Source organism: Chelonia mydas, chromosome 2, assembly GCF_015237465.2.
Source record: "Chelonia mydas isolate rCheMyd1 chromosome 2, rCheMyd1.pri.v2, whole genome shotgun sequence".
NCBI classification, from domain to species: Eukaryota; Metazoa; Chordata; order Testudines; family Cheloniidae; genus Chelonia; species Chelonia mydas.
In genome coordinates, this window is record NC_057850.1 from 70,384,038 (window position 1) to 70,400,164 (window position 16,127).

General features: G+C 40.4%; 1 protein-coding gene across 2 annotated transcripts in view; it reads right to left on the minus strand.

Annotated features, from left to right (window-relative positions):
* SNTG1 (syntrophin gamma 1) overlaps window positions 1–16,127 on the minus strand; it is a 533,703-nt gene that overhangs the window by 238,891 nt on the left and 278,685 nt on the right. For both annotated transcript variants that reach the window (XM_043539635.1, XM_043539634.1), the window contains exon 3: window positions 8,397–8,531. In XM_043539635.1, the coding sequence (XP_043395570.1) occupies window positions 8,397–8,531 (135 nt within the window). The remainder of the gene's footprint in view (window positions 1–8,396; window positions 8,532–16,127) is intronic.

Genomic DNA, 16,127 nt, shown 5'->3' on the forward strand with positions numbered 1-16,127 from the left:
GCATCCTCTATGTTAAAGGTTGCAGCCATATATGGACCTTATGCTTTAGCTCATCACTATCTATCCAGGTGAAAGCTCCCAAACATATGTATGCTAATTTTGCCTTACCTCAACATACAGGATGTGGCAACGGGTCCCTTGTGTTACAGCCAAAATATATTCTAATATAAACCTATAAACCTATTATAATAAAACAAATAATCAAACCCATAAGAAAATAATAAATTTATAAAAAAAGATATTTAGGCAAGCAAGCAAGCTAGCCTTAGATGTATGTATCTCATGTACCTGGTATGTACATCAGTTTGTTGCCAGTTTGTTACTCATGTAGCTGTGGTCAGAACTTCCCCTTAAACTCTATTTTCAGCTCCCCAAATACTTGGGGTTTTCTGTTGGGCCATTTATCTGTGCAAAGTTTATCTGTTCAAAGTTCATAGGCCTCAAGCCTTATGCTAACTTGCTGAAGCTAACATATTACAGGATACAGGCCTGTAGGTTTCTTGCATTACTGCTGAATATAATGCAAAGCAGAATATAATGCAAAGGCAAACTAGCTCACCGGGCTACATACATATGTACATAATTGATACATACATAATTTTTAAGCTTCCACACTCAAATACTCATGGAAAACAAAATTAAAATTCACAGAATGCTGCAAAAATGTACCTACCAATATTTAATTATAGCTTACTATGCAACAACACAGAATCAGACCAGTCAAACTGAATCAGTCACCTGTGCCTTATCAGTGTGGAAAGAATTTGAACTCTGGTGGTATTTGAACAGATGCCCTTTGGATTTTAAAGCAGTAACTCTGCCACTAAATCTAAGAAAATCACTAACAGCCACCAGTAATACTTACTGTGATAATTTAACAATTAGGATAAGTCCAAGAACTACCATTTCAGACTACCCTAGGACTTTTCAGTGAACCCCAGAACTTCAGAAAAGCACTACAGAATATCAGTAATCAATGTCTTGTGTTGCAGAATTATAGCAATACTTTGTCAGCCTGAACACACTGTTGTCATAGCAGTCTTACCAAAAAAGAAGAAATGCTTTAAAATATCCATTGTTTTAGAGTACTTGGTTTTCATATTGTTGATTTTCTGGACTGGCATGGGGATGCACTTCAGCAAAAAACTCCTTCACGGTAACAATTAGTAATTCAACAACATCTATTACAGAAACAACAAGAACGATGCTACAGAACTTGGTGGCTCCTCATCTTGGTGAATTAGTGTTTTTCATAAAGTACTGTTGTTGTAGGATGCCACCATCAAGCACACCTTCTTGTGGCCCAGGAAATGTGTTGTCCTCTACTCCCTCTTGGTTCTTTCAATCATTTATTCAGACCTGAGCACCTCAAACAGATACCCCTTTTGTGGGGTATATGATTTGTTAACTCTTTTAGAGTACAAACTTTAGCCCCTCTTTAGCCCTTGAAGTCCAAGCCCTTATGGGGTGTGTATAAGGGTTCAGGTAGGATTCCACCCTGACTTTCAGGAGTCTCCAGGTCTTCTCCAGGAGCTGGGTTGTACTTCAGGCCAGCAACAGATCTCAGCTAGCTTCTCCCCATGCTGGCTCAGTTTCCCACATATATCTTGCCCTCCTTCTCAGGGCTCGTCACAGTTGACTGGGAGAGAGGGGAGCCTTGCCCCATCCTGTGCTAATCCTGGGCCCTAAAGGGACAGTAACAGGATTTCTCCCTCAAACACTAAATATTTTCCAAGACTACTTCCTCTTTACCAGTATCTGCCTCTGTCACTTCCTAGGCCTTTGCATACATCAGAACTCCCCAAACCTTAAAGGACCATGCCATGAACTAAGGGTTGGCTAGCCCCTTGGCTCTACCATCCTTAATGAGAACAGACCACCCCGGTTACAATTATGTTTTATAGCTCTTTTATTGTAATTTCAGATGTGCTACTGAAGTGTTGGGATGTTATGAATTTTCATTTGCTTAACTTAACAATGTTGGTCTTGGAATTCTAAAATTCATAAAACCTAAATCATAATTCTATGGATGCATAGCCATGATTTATAACAAATACCAACTGTTTCAAGGGGTTTTACATTTTTTCTTATTTTCCCCCTTGGCCCTCAATGTATCCACTCTCAGTACAGCCATCTTATAGAATCATAGAAATGTAGAACTGGAAGGGATCTTGATAGGTTACTATAGTAGTCCCTCACTCTCAAGTTGGGAGGAAAACCACTTTATCTCACTGCATCAGGCAACAGTAGGTGGGCTCGGGCCCTGTTGGCTGGGGCCAAGCAACAAGCAGTCTACAGCTTGCAGCCTCCTGGCTGTGGCAAACAACATTTAACAGTCTGGAGTTCTGGCCCCCAGGCAGGGTAGAGCAATAAGCAGTCTTTAGCCTAGAGCCTGCTGGCTAAGGCAGACAGCAATCAACAGTCTAAAGCCCACAGAGTCCTGGGTGGGGCAAATAACAATCAAGGCACAGGCCTTCAGGCCTAGAGTGAGTGTGTTGCCTATCCCCAGATGTGGGGAAATGGAAAAGGGGGTAGGGAGAACCTGGGCCCACCCTACTCCACTGCGTCCCAGCCCAGGATCTTGTTAGTGGCAGGGGGTTCCACCACTGGATTGGTGGGTAAACCGAAATCTGCTGCCTCGCTTTCCAGCAGCACAAGTTGCTTTCTACACCACTTAGTTGGAGTTGCTCTGTCAAGCTGGGGCTCTGTCTCACCATGTTGAGCTGGTTGGCTTCCACTTCTGGGGGTCCTTTGTCTCTTCACTCAGTAGGGCACTATCTGCTCAGCTGCTGGTTCAGAGTCCCATAGAAGGCTCAGCTCCCTATAAGAGACATCCGCCTCCTCCTCTGGTGCAACCTCAACTGAGCTGCAGGGCCCTTCCTCTATACTTTGGTACTTCCAGCGAGGGGGTGAGGTGAGGTGAGTTTGGCTCCATGTACCATCAGGAGGTAGTGGTCCCTCGGTCTCAAGTCCAAAGAGAGACCACTCTGCCTCACTACAGTTATCTAGTCCAGTCCCCCACAATGGGGGTATTAGAAGTATTACCTAGACCATTCCTGAGGGGCATTAGTGTAACCTGTTCTTGAAAACCTCCAGTGATGGAGATTGCACAACTTCCCTAGGTAATTTCTTTCAGTGCTTAATTACTGTTACAGTTAGGAAGTTATTTCTAATGTCCAACCTAAATCTCCTTTGTTGCAGTTTAAGCCCATTACTTCTGGTCCTATACTCAGTGGTTAAGGAGAACAGTTTATTACAATTTATCTTAAAGCAGGATATCCATTTGCATGCCTGAATAGATTGGACTTTGGACTTAAGAGCTGATCTTAAGAGGCCTGGGTCTTGTACCATCTGTGCAATATTTTGCCTTTTCTTTTTTCTTTTCTTTTTCTTTGAACAGCAAGTAGACAGTCTCTTGCAAGTTTAAGTTCATTGCCATTCTAGCAATCTGCTAGCAAAGAATGTCTCTTATGCTTATATAAATAGTATGATACAACTGAGGGTTTGTTTGTTTTATATTGTTTAGTTTTGATTTGGTTGGGTTTTTTAATAAAAAGGAGTAATTATCCTGATTATTACTCAGACAGGGTCTTCAGCAGTCATGGAAGTTTCTACCAACTGCAAATAGTTCTCCTTATTTTTAAGATTGCAATGCTGCTCCACATCATAAATTGACATTCTGTGATAGTCCAGTACTGTGAAAAGCATTTTTTTTTTTGCTGGATGTAGCTTACCTAATAATCATCAATCGTAGTTTTATATTTTTCTCACCCCAGGTAACCATGAGTGCCACTAGAAAAAACTATTGGCTAGGAGAGTCAGTTAGGTTAGTGAAGCTACCACCCTCTGCCCTTTGAGTTTCACAAAACTTTCTTACCTAACACTAATACATTTAGTACAGGGTGCTATAGAAAGGGAAAACTTTTCTTGAAAGATTAGTGCTACTTTATTCCCATTCAGTTGATTTTTAAAAATAAATTTTGTTTTAGCCACATATTCAAAATCTTATACAACAAAAGAAGGTAAAGGGTTCCTTCATATCTCCCTAGCACTTTGAAATTAAAACCTCTTCTGCAATAAACATTAAACGGACTTAATTAAGGCCTACATTCTAATAGCCACTCACTTATATGAGGTAGTACCTCAATGCACAGCTAGTCCCATTGATTTCTATGGTACTGTTCCTGGAGGATCAAGTTCAGGAAATCACTTAAACACCTGCTGAAGTTTGTCACTATTCAGGAAGACATGTAAACATATTCTTCACTTTAAAGTTAAGAATGTGCTTACACTGACTTCCTAAATAGGAAAGTTGCTGAGTTGGGACCAAAGGAAGGTATTATTCCATTTGTAAGGGTAGCATAATCTGATCCTAACATGCATTTTAAATTTAATTTTAAATATGTACTTATAAAGGATGACAAGCTACTATGTCTACTGGTTTGAAAAGTTTAATTGTATTATTGTTCTTCACATACAATAAATATTTTTTCCTTTATAGTACATTTTATAAATGATTCAGTGTTGGAAACAGACCAGAACACATCCATTTATAGTACCCATGTTTTTAAAAAGGCTTAGATCATTCATATTAACTAGAATGACATGCAAAGAATACCCAACACTCATCAAGAACTAAACAAAACAAAACAAAATCTGACAAGTAAAAGAAGATGACGCCCCATTGGACCAGTTTAATCAGCTTAGACAACTAGAGCACATGATTCAAGATGATTTAAATGGCCTATGACAAAAGGATAGTTAACAATCTGTGAAATGCCTATCATCCTTAGTTAGAATGAACCTATTGATTTAGTACCTTGTCTTAATCCCAGACGAAATCAGGGTAAAGGGCTCAAAAGTGTCTAGCCCCACAGTGGCACTGCCAAGAGAATAGAAAATCCTCATCACCACATTGATATATAGCACATGCATATTGATATAAACTATGCAATTAATCTGGGGCAGGATAATCAATTAAGCAAATCATTTGCTAACTTTTACAATAATCTTCTGAAAAGACAGAAGACAACAATTGTAAGGGAGAGCCTTCATGTTTAATGAAAAATATTAAATATGCATGTCATGAAGTTATTTAAAATGCCAAGTTCCGCATAAGTAATAGATATCATAGCATATTAATGAAAGTCATTTTGGAAGTGATAAAATATTTTAATAAATACACCCAGAACTGTCCTGGTGAAGGGGCAGTGCTGCAGTGTGGTGCTATTAAGGGAACAACCAAAGCCTGAGTTTGAACTTATGCTCCCTTCTGCCTGGGTTCACGGAGGCTCAATGTGCTGCTGAGGGTAGTCTATGAAATGGAAGGCACAGCCACAGATTTTATACAGCACTCCATGGTTGATAAAAGTGACAGCCACACTCCTCATATAGTACACAAACCAACATCAGCAAACAGTGATGTACACATGTCATTCATACAGGACTGAACAGCCAAAAGCTGAAATCACACCACACATGCAAATAACCAAGCTGTTCACAGAGATTGTGTCCATATCCTTTCAGTGCATATAGGGAAGCCTATTTATTTACTCATATTGAGATCTTTAAAGAAGTGAAGGTGATTTAGCCACCCCTGTTCCCTTAAATCTGTTTCCCATACGCCTCTCAATAGTTCAACCAAAGACTTTTTTTTCTCAGAGGGTGGATATAGAGAGGAGAGTAGTTTACTTTGTGGAGAGATCCAGGGGAGTTATTTTAGTACTGATGACATTTTGTTGGCTGATTTTTGGTATGTGCTTTTTATATTGTTATTGCCACAAGGTGTCACGGTTCAGGAAGGTGGGCTCCAATCCAGACCAGTTAGGGATTGTGTCACCACCGGCCCTGTAACTGCAGGTGCCTCACAATGTTTGGTTGTTGTAGCTCTGAATATGGGCAACTCACAACCAGCCTACCAGCATGCAGGTCAAACCTTGAATGTCTTCTTGTCTGAAAAGCCTGTTCTGAATTTGACAAAATGTTTGCGCTGTGTATGGCTGCATCAGACACTGGTTTAGGGACAGTACTAATGCACTTGGGGAGAACAAGAAGAAATGCCCCATTGTTTCCTGAAGGAAGAAACTGACACCCACTGAGCTGAATTATTCTGTCATAGAGAAAGAATGTTATGTCATTGTGTGGTCAGTCAAACAGTTACAGCCCTATCTTTTTAACAGAAAATTCAGGGTACTAACTGACCATTCTCCAGTAGTCAGGTTACACAAAACTAAAGCTCCAATTCTAAGCTACTAAAAATATGATATGGAAATTGTACATATAAAAGGGAAAATAAAATATGTTGGCAAATTCCCTGTCTGGGGAAGAGGGCTCTAACCTACTGTCTCCGGGTCAGCCAGTGGCTAACCTTCCTGCAGCTTTGTAATGGAGGAGGTGTGACTCAAAGCACCCTACACAAGACAGAAAATATTTTATTGCCTCTATATACATTTATGGCACACCCACCTCTTGAATACTGTGTGCAAATCTGGTTGCTACATCTCAATAAAGATATATTGGAAAAGGTACAGGAAAGGGCAACAAAAAGATTAGGGGTATGGAACAGCTTCCATATAAGGAGAGATGAATAAGGCTGGAAAAGACAGCTGCACCTTTGAGCCTTTGGGAGAGATCCAGTCACCATCTTGCTGGAAGGCTGTGGGGAGAAAGGCCATCTTGAACAAAGCTTTAAACGAAAACTTGTTAGATGAAGTTTTCGACTGTTAAATGAATTTTTATTTGCTGCTACCATTTCTAACCTTCTCTCTTATAGTTGAATTCATGTTAAATCCTATCTTCTTTTGGTAATAAACTTGTTTTATTTTTAATCTAGGTCAATCTAGCACTGTGTTTAAACTGAACTGTTTGGTAACTCCAGTTTATGTAAGAAATTGTTGCATATTTTCTCCTTAAAGGGGCAATGAGCCTTAATATCTGAACTGTCCAGGAGAAGGCTACTCATTGCAGAACACAGATTTTTGGGAAAATTGGGGGCTGGAAGTGTGTTGAGGTCACCCTGCAAGTAGTAACTAAGGCTAATGGAAACCAGAGTGGAACTATGGACTGTAGACAGGCTGCTAGAGTCAGAACTGCTAAACCAGGGCTGTCTAGCACACAGACACTCAGGGTGTGACCTGCATGCTGGTAGGTGGGTTGGGAGCAGCCCAGGTTGGGAACCACAACAGCAAAGCACTGTAAGGCACACAAGGTTACGGGGCAGGTGATGACACAACCCCTTGCTAGTCTGGATTGAACCCCAGAATGTGACAGTTATTACAATTTTATTTAGAGATGCTATAAAATATAGGGGAACAACAGCAATGATTATTAATTAATACATACAACAGTCCTAGAAAATTGACGGATACAGACACTGTGTAGTTCTCTCTCACAAGATGTTACATGAAACCTTGTGATAGCTTCACTTAGCGGAATGGGAGAAGAAAGCATTTATAATTGTTGGGAGTAAACCTAAAAAAATCTCTCAAAATATAATTATAGTCTGTATGGAAAAGTCAATAGAAATGAAAACTGGGTTTCATGGGTTTTGGAACCATCTTCTAAAATGTAATAAAAATATATATGCCAGGTATAGAAGTCTGTCAGTTAGAGAATAATATCCTTACTTTAGGTTTTTGAACTAACAAATTCTATAGGTCTCTAAAGTAATTTCTATAGCATATCATTAAACTACAGAACCACATTACTTCATGCCTATTAAAGTCAATATGCCATTTAAATGAGAGTACTTCTGTACTTTTAAGTGAGAGTACTTCTGGCACTTCTATCCCCTAACAACAAACTGTCGTAACTAAAACTATGGTAACACATCATACATGGATGACTCAGTGATTACAGTATTGAAGGGGAGTTAATGACTCCTAAAATAATACACTGTTTTAGTTGAACTCAAAGTGATAGCCACTGCATGGGCACTGAACCTAAATAAAGTCCAGAGTCATGGTAATATATTATGGAACCAATAGCAGCAGAGAGCATCATTCATAGAGCCTGATCCATCAAAGCATCTAACAACATGCATAACTTTTAGAATGTGATTAGTCCATTGACTTTAAAGCAGCTACTCTCATATGCAATTGCTCTCAAGGATCTGGATCATATAGTATCACATGGGAAAACATTAGCTATATCATTTATATGTTATCCAAAATATGACGGTCTCAGCATTCAAACAATACCCCATGACTGAGTAGTGAAGGGCACACCTTACAGCTACTTCCTAGACCAGTACTGGTAAGTATTAACTGTAGTATATTTGCATATACTTAGACATAGCTCCATCAAAGGGAAGACCAAGTTGGGTGAATTATAAAATATATACACTGTTATTTCATTTATAAAATAATCCTTAATGGAAGGAATAAAAGACTACTTACACCAGAATAGAAAGGCTCACCAGACACACAGATCACATCCTGCTCCTGGATCATCAAAATATCTTTGGCTAAGTGCAGTCGCACTTTGAAAGGCTCCTGATTACCATCCTGCAGCAAACAAATCCCTGTCTTTGTCTTCAAAGGAAGGAACAGAGAGAAAAGTTTGCTTAGTTTCCAAATTGTATTATCAGCAACGCCCATATTATAAAGCAAATTAATTGATATTTCTTAGATGGGTTATTAGTAATGGAGTCACCATAACTTAACTTAATATTTCCAACAGTTATCACAAAGAGGATATGCAATTATCACAATTACTTGTAACAGTTGGCAAATGTTGACTTTTTAAAATGCTGTGAGCCTGACCCTGCTCATGAGTTACGAGTTAAGAAAACTTTTGCCATTAGCTTCAATGAGAGCATATACTTTGGTGGCAGATAATTAACTGCTGGATACCTAATCCATCTGCTCATGAGATAAGAATAGCCATCTACTAGTATATCCAACCAAAGGAAGGAAACTGAGTTTAACATTTCCAAAATATTTGTACATAAATAAAAAGAGTAATTCACAAAAGCCAATATTTTACTGTCATATACAATATCTAGTTTGTACAAAGTATACTTCACTCATGCTTTTGCAGAGTGGATAAAAATCATTTACACTAACAAAAATAATATTTGAGCACTACATATTTGCTGATGAAGTTTGAAAGAAAATTAAACCCTCACTGAACTGATGGAAATGACTGGCTAAGTGCCTGGAACCAGAGTTTGAAGTGCTAGACCAGTTTTGATATTGTTGTATCTTCTTCTGTTCATTTCAATTTATTTAACTAGTTCAATTCAACGATTAGTTCATTCAAAGTTGAGAAAATGATTGGAAATTGAAAAAGCAGGAAAGTGTATTTTCCTCTTCCAATTTATGAATACAAATTAAGTGTAAGATGATGAGTTCTACTAGTTCTAAAATCTTGAAGGACATGGTGAGGAGAAACAATGAGCTCAGCTCCAACTACAAATAAACACTTCCTTTGTTTAATAAATCAATTAGTTTGAAATGCAAAATGTTTTGATAAACTTCCTTTTTTTCCTTGTGTATCCACATGTTTAAAGTAGTTTTATATAATGTATACAATTTTAAAATAGTGTTTTGTACATTTTAATTGAATTCCAATTTCTATCCAAATGTACCTTGACAGAAAACAGAAGTAAAATATTCATCATCATCATCATGAGACTAAATGCATTATTCACCATTTTCAAACAAAAAATAAAAATTATGCATCTGAATAATGTACATTAAGCTAAATAATTGCTTAAATCAATGTGTATAGACATAATGTATCCATGGATTATCAAAAAGAAGTACTAACTTTAGTGTAAAGGCTATAGTAAATGGCAAATCAACATGTCTCAGTGATTACCAACCAATTAGAAGAATCAACCTTTCTTTTGCAAAATAACTAACAAATACAAATGCAAAACAAAATTAAAATCAAATATTTAAATCAAGGTTTCCTGATTGCTGATTTAAATCATGATTAAAATCAATTATTTAAATCAATCCACCCTGTGCTTTTGTCATACTTTTTAAACAAGGCAGACCGCAGTTAAACAGACAGGGAAAAACTGATCATAGAACCTAGCTTCGTCTGGTATTCTGCTTCATACTATGGCTTTTACTTTTTATGTTTTAAAAAACAGTGTTACAAATCAGAAAATCTGTAGGGTCATTCAACTTCCATCAACATGCTTTTAACCTAATGCACAGTGGCATTGTGGACTTGTCTCTTATACCACTTTTACCTGTAGACTATACATGAAAGGTCTGGGAAGTCAAGTGGCTGAAGGAGTGTATGCATACAGTACTTATTAATCTTTACGTCAGAGTCTGTGTTGAAAACACACAGCAAAAATCTCTCTGTGCAAGACTTCATGCAATGCCCACAGCCAGAATGACAGGAACCCGGGACTTTTGTGTGCATAGGGTTTTTTGGTGTGAGGAAATTGTTCATAAGCTGATATTAAAAGGACACTATCAAGATCATTTTACAAAATTAAAAGAAAAAAAAAACCTTTATAAAAATCCTCTGGGAGGCAAACAAATATTCTTTTTTTTCTATTACTTTTCTCTTTTTTTTTAGCAAATACGTTTGCACAACCCCAGCAACTGGCAAGAGGCAAGTAACCACATTCCGAGGTGTCAGTTCTTGCTTAAAATCAATCAGTAGGGGTGGGGCATGTGTGTATGAGAGAGAAAGTGTTACAGAATGAAATTGTCCTTATTCTAGGGCGTAAATAAGCAACTCTTCACTCGCTACTGGAGCCCACCTTTTGTAATGACCTAGGATAGCATCAAAAGGTGAGCTTGGATCTTTATGAAGGTTCAGAGTTCAGCTCACTTCTGCAACAAGTTCGCTCTGAAAATCAGAATCATTCTGAGAAATTCCAAAAGTCCAGAAACCATGAGAATTATACACTGCTAATAAAACATGCCAGGTGAAATCCTAGCCTAATTAACATCAATGGTAAAATGCCCATTGATTTCAAAAGGTGCAGGATTCTACCTGCTGGATATAAAAAAGGTTTCTTTTTCTCAATCTCGGGAGGGGTGGAAGTCAGGGAAATGTTAGAGCTCACTGTGAGATGCTCTGCCAAGGAGATAGCTAAACTGAGATGTTCGTTGAATCTGATGAGGGGAACTGTAGCTGCTCCTTCGCAGACAAGGAGTACTAAGGGATTCTAAGGAGGAGCTCCCAATAATAAATTGATGAAGCCTTACTTCAAGAATGTGCAGAAAGTACGTGCGTGTATATACAGTTGAGTGAAGAGGACAGGGAGAAGAGAGATGAATTTTGTTGCTCTACACGCTGCAAGGCCCAGAAGGGATTCTGGAGAAGCAGAGTGGTCTCTATACTGCTCCACACTGACACGTACTCTGTTCTGTTACTGCTGCAGTACAAAGGACACAATCATGGATTTCCTGTGGACACCAGCAATCAAACCTATACAACTTGCCCTCTTACACTGGGAGACAGTTAAATGTGGCCTCAACCCCCACATAGAGTTGCCAACCCTCCAGGATTCTCCTGGAGTCTCCAGGAATTAAAGATTAATCTTTAATTAAAGATGATGTCATGAGATAAACTTCCGGGAATACAGTATGTCCAACCAAAATTGGCAAACCTACCCCCAAGTGAGGTATCACATCCACAGTGAGCCACACCAAGCACAATCACAACAAGGCACATAATCAGACAAAACCAGGCTAAGCAGCAGCCTGGCTCAGGTGGAAGGGAGCCCCTAACTAATGTGCAGTGCATCATGTCAAGTACTGATGGGTGAGGCAGAACAGGAGCAGTACACCTATAAGTGACCATGATAGATCTGATTTTGTCACAACCCAGCCAACTCCTCCAGAATATTGAGGAAAACCAAATATGTAAGTTCACACCAAGTTCCTATTATCAAACATACAGAGATGCTGGTGCTTGACCTCACCTTCTCTTATCAAGAGGACAAGGCCTCATGGAACAGATGGCTGCTGTCATTGGAGAATAGCAGCTAGGAAGCCCTTGAATATTTGAAGGATGGGGCGAAAGGGCAAAGCTTTTCATTTTCTTCTTTCGTTTTCTATTTTGGTGGGGGGAGAGGGTAATACATTGTTTTCGTATTTGAAGCATTCCAAATGGTCCACCTTTTTGTTATTTCAAAGGCTTTCATAATTTTTTCTATAGTATTATTGAATAGGCTATAGACATATTTGGTTTACTGAAAGCTGTTTTGTTAAATGAAAAAAGGAATTATCTTTTCAATATCTCTTTTGATAAAACTATGTATTAAAACATGACAGTTTTTGAAAAGATATAAAAACACTTGTAATGTCAACATTTCATAAAAAATGGCCTTTTAGTAAAAAAAAGTCTGCTTACAAACTTTGACCAGCTGTACTCAAATCTGGCCACCAAGTAAGTTAAAATGAGCTCTAAACCCCACCAAATCTACAATATTATTATTTGAGCTCGTAACATCATTTGTTTTGTAGAAGTGATATTCCTGAGGGCATTCTTCATCAACAAATTAAAAATTCTGCACAAAATATTTTAAAATTCTGCACATTTTATTTGTCAATAAATAAACGCAGAGGCTCCAGCATGGCAGTGGGAAGCACAGGCCACTGGCTCCATGAAGGTGGGAGATCATCCTGCAGCCCCCTCCTGCCCCCCAGGACATGGACTCAGCGGTGAGGCTGCACCCGACCCTGAAACAGCACAAGGCCTGGGCCTGCCCCAGAAATACCGTGGGGCCCTGCCTCTCTACACCGGGTGTGGGGCAGTCAGGCTCAACCAGGCAGGATCCAAGTGTGAAGGGGCTCAGTGTGGAGTGATCCAGGTGTGGGGTGAGAGGATTCTGTGTGGGACAATCTGGGTGCAGACATCTCAGTGGGTGGGTCTAGGTGTGGGGGGATCTGGATGCACAGAGGCTCATAGGGGGGTTCCAGGTGCAGGTGCAACAAGACTCTGCAGGGCTTCCAGGTGAAGGTGGTCGGGGCTCAGTGGAGGGGTCTGCACGCTGGGAGAGTGGGGCTTGGTGGGGTGGGGGTCTGAGTGCAGCTATTTGTGGATCAGTGGCGTGGGGGTCTGGATTTGGGGGCTCACAGTGGTGCAGGAGATGGGGCATCAGGGTGGGGATTTGAGCTCAGTGGGAGGTGGTCTGGGTACAGGGGTGAGGGCCAGAGGCAGGGGGGCTCCAGATGCAGGGGTTGGGGTTCAGTGGGGTGGTGTTTGGTTATGGAGCGCTAGGGGGGTTCTGGATGTACCGGGTGAGGCATGGCAGGGGTGTCTGGGTGTGGGAGGTCTGGATGCAGGGGGGTTTAGTGGATGGGGGAGCAGCTCCCCATACAGTGACCCCTCCCCCCACAGCTGAGGAGCAATGGGAGGAGGAAGCAGGGGAGGATGCTGAGATTCCTGAAGCTGGGGGAGGTTTCTGGGGGTCGGTTTGACACAGCCCCAGCCACTCCTTGCCGGGGAAGAGGAAGTCTCATCCTTTCCTTCCTCCAGCCCAGCCAAGACTAGTAGATGATCCTGGTTCAGGGTAGGAGCCACTGGCTGGGGTGTCCACAACCCTGTGGTGATTTACCTCTCTGCCAGCTGCTCTGGGTGCCTGAAATGATGTACCTGTGCTGCTAGAGAGTGGTGCATGTGCTCTTGCAGCTTCCCTTTGCTTCCCTGTCAGAAAGTCATTATTCTGCAGGGAAGCAAAGAAATTTGCAGGGGACAAGAATTCTGTGCACGCGCAGTGGCACAGAATTCCCCCAGGAGTAAAGTGCCAAGAGGAAATATTAAAGATCACCATTTTGTAAGTGCTCAACATCAAGAACTCCCAGTGAACTGAATGGGAGCTTCACCTCGAGAGCCCTTCAGAGAGCAGATTCACTATGTGGTTGTGCTTACATTTACTTCTCTTTTTTAAAAATGGAAGATCCACAGAATGGATTAAATGGAATGGCTAAATGTGACCTAATACATATACAGGGGGAGATTTTTCAAAGACAACAAGGCAGTTAGGTGCCCCCAACTTCCACTGAGAAACTCTTTCCTGCAGAATATGATAATGTCTATACTGAAGGGATAATTAAATCTCTTCAAATATTCTCCCTATGACTTACTTCCTCGTTGGAAGAAATCTCTTCCTGATGTGTATGTCACAGGCAGATCCCTGGGTTGCTTTCTGTTAGGGGATCTCTTATGGCAGCAGGAAGTGGCTCTGAATGCTCCACACAGAAGGTTAGGAATAACTACTGTTGGCCAAGGAAGGCCAGTCGTAAGTACCCACAGCCCCTAAATTACCTGCACATATCAGCGGGACAAGTACCCACAGCCTGTAGGAGATCTATGGCTGGCAAGGGGGTAAATTCTACCTCTAATACATTGTTTTTAGAAGTTGTGCTTTACTTGACTGCACATTTCTGACTTGGTCAATTACCTTATAAAAATCTCTAGAGAAAATTCCTGCACAGAACAGAGGGGCTTTTTTGCGTGAATTAAGTGGCACATAACCGTAGCAGACACAATTAGGCATTGCAATCAAATTAAAAGTCAGTAGCTAGAGGCATGTGGGCAGAGGTTATTCAGTCCGAACAAGGAAGCCCACTGTGGGAACAGCAAAACATTTGGGTCCTTTGGAAGACTGATCACACATGCTCACAGGTCTAATTTACACAGAACACTCTAAAAGGTAATGAAGCACAAGTAGCTATTGTTTTGCCGCTTGAAAGCTGGTCTGCAATACAGCTCCAAATTAATCCTCTGTTGCACTGTCACCCTTCCTCTCCTACCTGTGAGCAGAGTTAATAGATATGTAAAAGGGAAAGACAGAGCACTGAAAGATGGCAGATTCTCAGAGAGGCAACTAAGGATTTAATTAGTAATGGAGCAAATAAATTCAAACCAAGCCCTTAAGAACACAAAAATGTCATTTAATTTCTCCTCATTTTTGTCCACCCCTGCACTGCCAGCAGGCTCTAGAAATGGAAGCAGCAAAACCGTACAAGAACAAGAACTACCTGGGAAATTTTTAGCAGGGGATCAGATCATTTGGATATGATTTGAAAAAAACATTTGAACTCTCACGTTTTTATTCAGTCTCTGATCCAATGGAGGACGACCTCCATTTGATTTAAGGGAGAATTAGAATGGAAAAAAATCAATACTTTTCCCCCCAGTATGATCCTGGTTGAACCCTAGCAGTTGGACTGCCTGGCCTAACTGCTCTCTATCTCCCCACCAGTACAGAATTGTTTCATCCATATTCAAGACATTTTTAAATTCTAATTTTAAAAACCCACTAAAAGATGTTCCACTGCTTCCCTTGCCAGACATCTATATTCCAATCTATTTAATTGTCAGAAACTGTTTCCCAGTATTCAGCCTAAATTAATACTTTCCATTATTCCTAGTTACACATGTACTCGGGGAGGGAACAGTGAGTGGCTGGATGTACCTGTTTGTGAAGTGCCTGGGATAGACTGGCCGGATGCATGTGGAGAAAACAGTGAGTGATGACTGACTGGGTTTGTGTAGAGGAGGGGAACTGAACGGTTCATGTGTATGGTAGGCCAATGAATAGCCGGGTGCATGGGCGAACAAATCTGTAGCTGTGCCTTGAGCAATAAAGTTAGTGCCTTTGCTTTGCACACCATCACCTCCTTAATCTGATTATAAATCCATTAATTTGACCATGGAAGAATACTGATGCTGCAGTGTCTTAGAGCCTACATAGGGGGCGGGGCTTGTAAACTACTCGCCCCTCCCTCAGTTGGTTTAGTGGGAAAAGAGGAGGCGAAGCTGGGATACTTCTCCACACCAAACGGTGCTGGGTTTCTCACTAAAGACTGGCATGGTTAGAAAAGCCCTCCAGCTGCTCTAAAGGCACAGGGGGCACAGCCACGCACAGAGCATTATCAGCACTAAGACAGTGCAAAGAAGAGCTTTAAACCATCTTTGCACACCACACCTGATTTCCAACATGTGCATTTTAACCATATGCAAAGATCTGGCCCTAATATCTTTTAAATAATATTTATTATAAATACTTAAAGATAACATTTTGATGTAACATTTTAGGCCTTCAAAGTGTTTAAGAAATAATCTGAGGAAATAAAAAGCAATAATTAAAATAAAATATTTACACTAAATAGAGCAAGTGATCACTGAAAGCATGGTCTGCT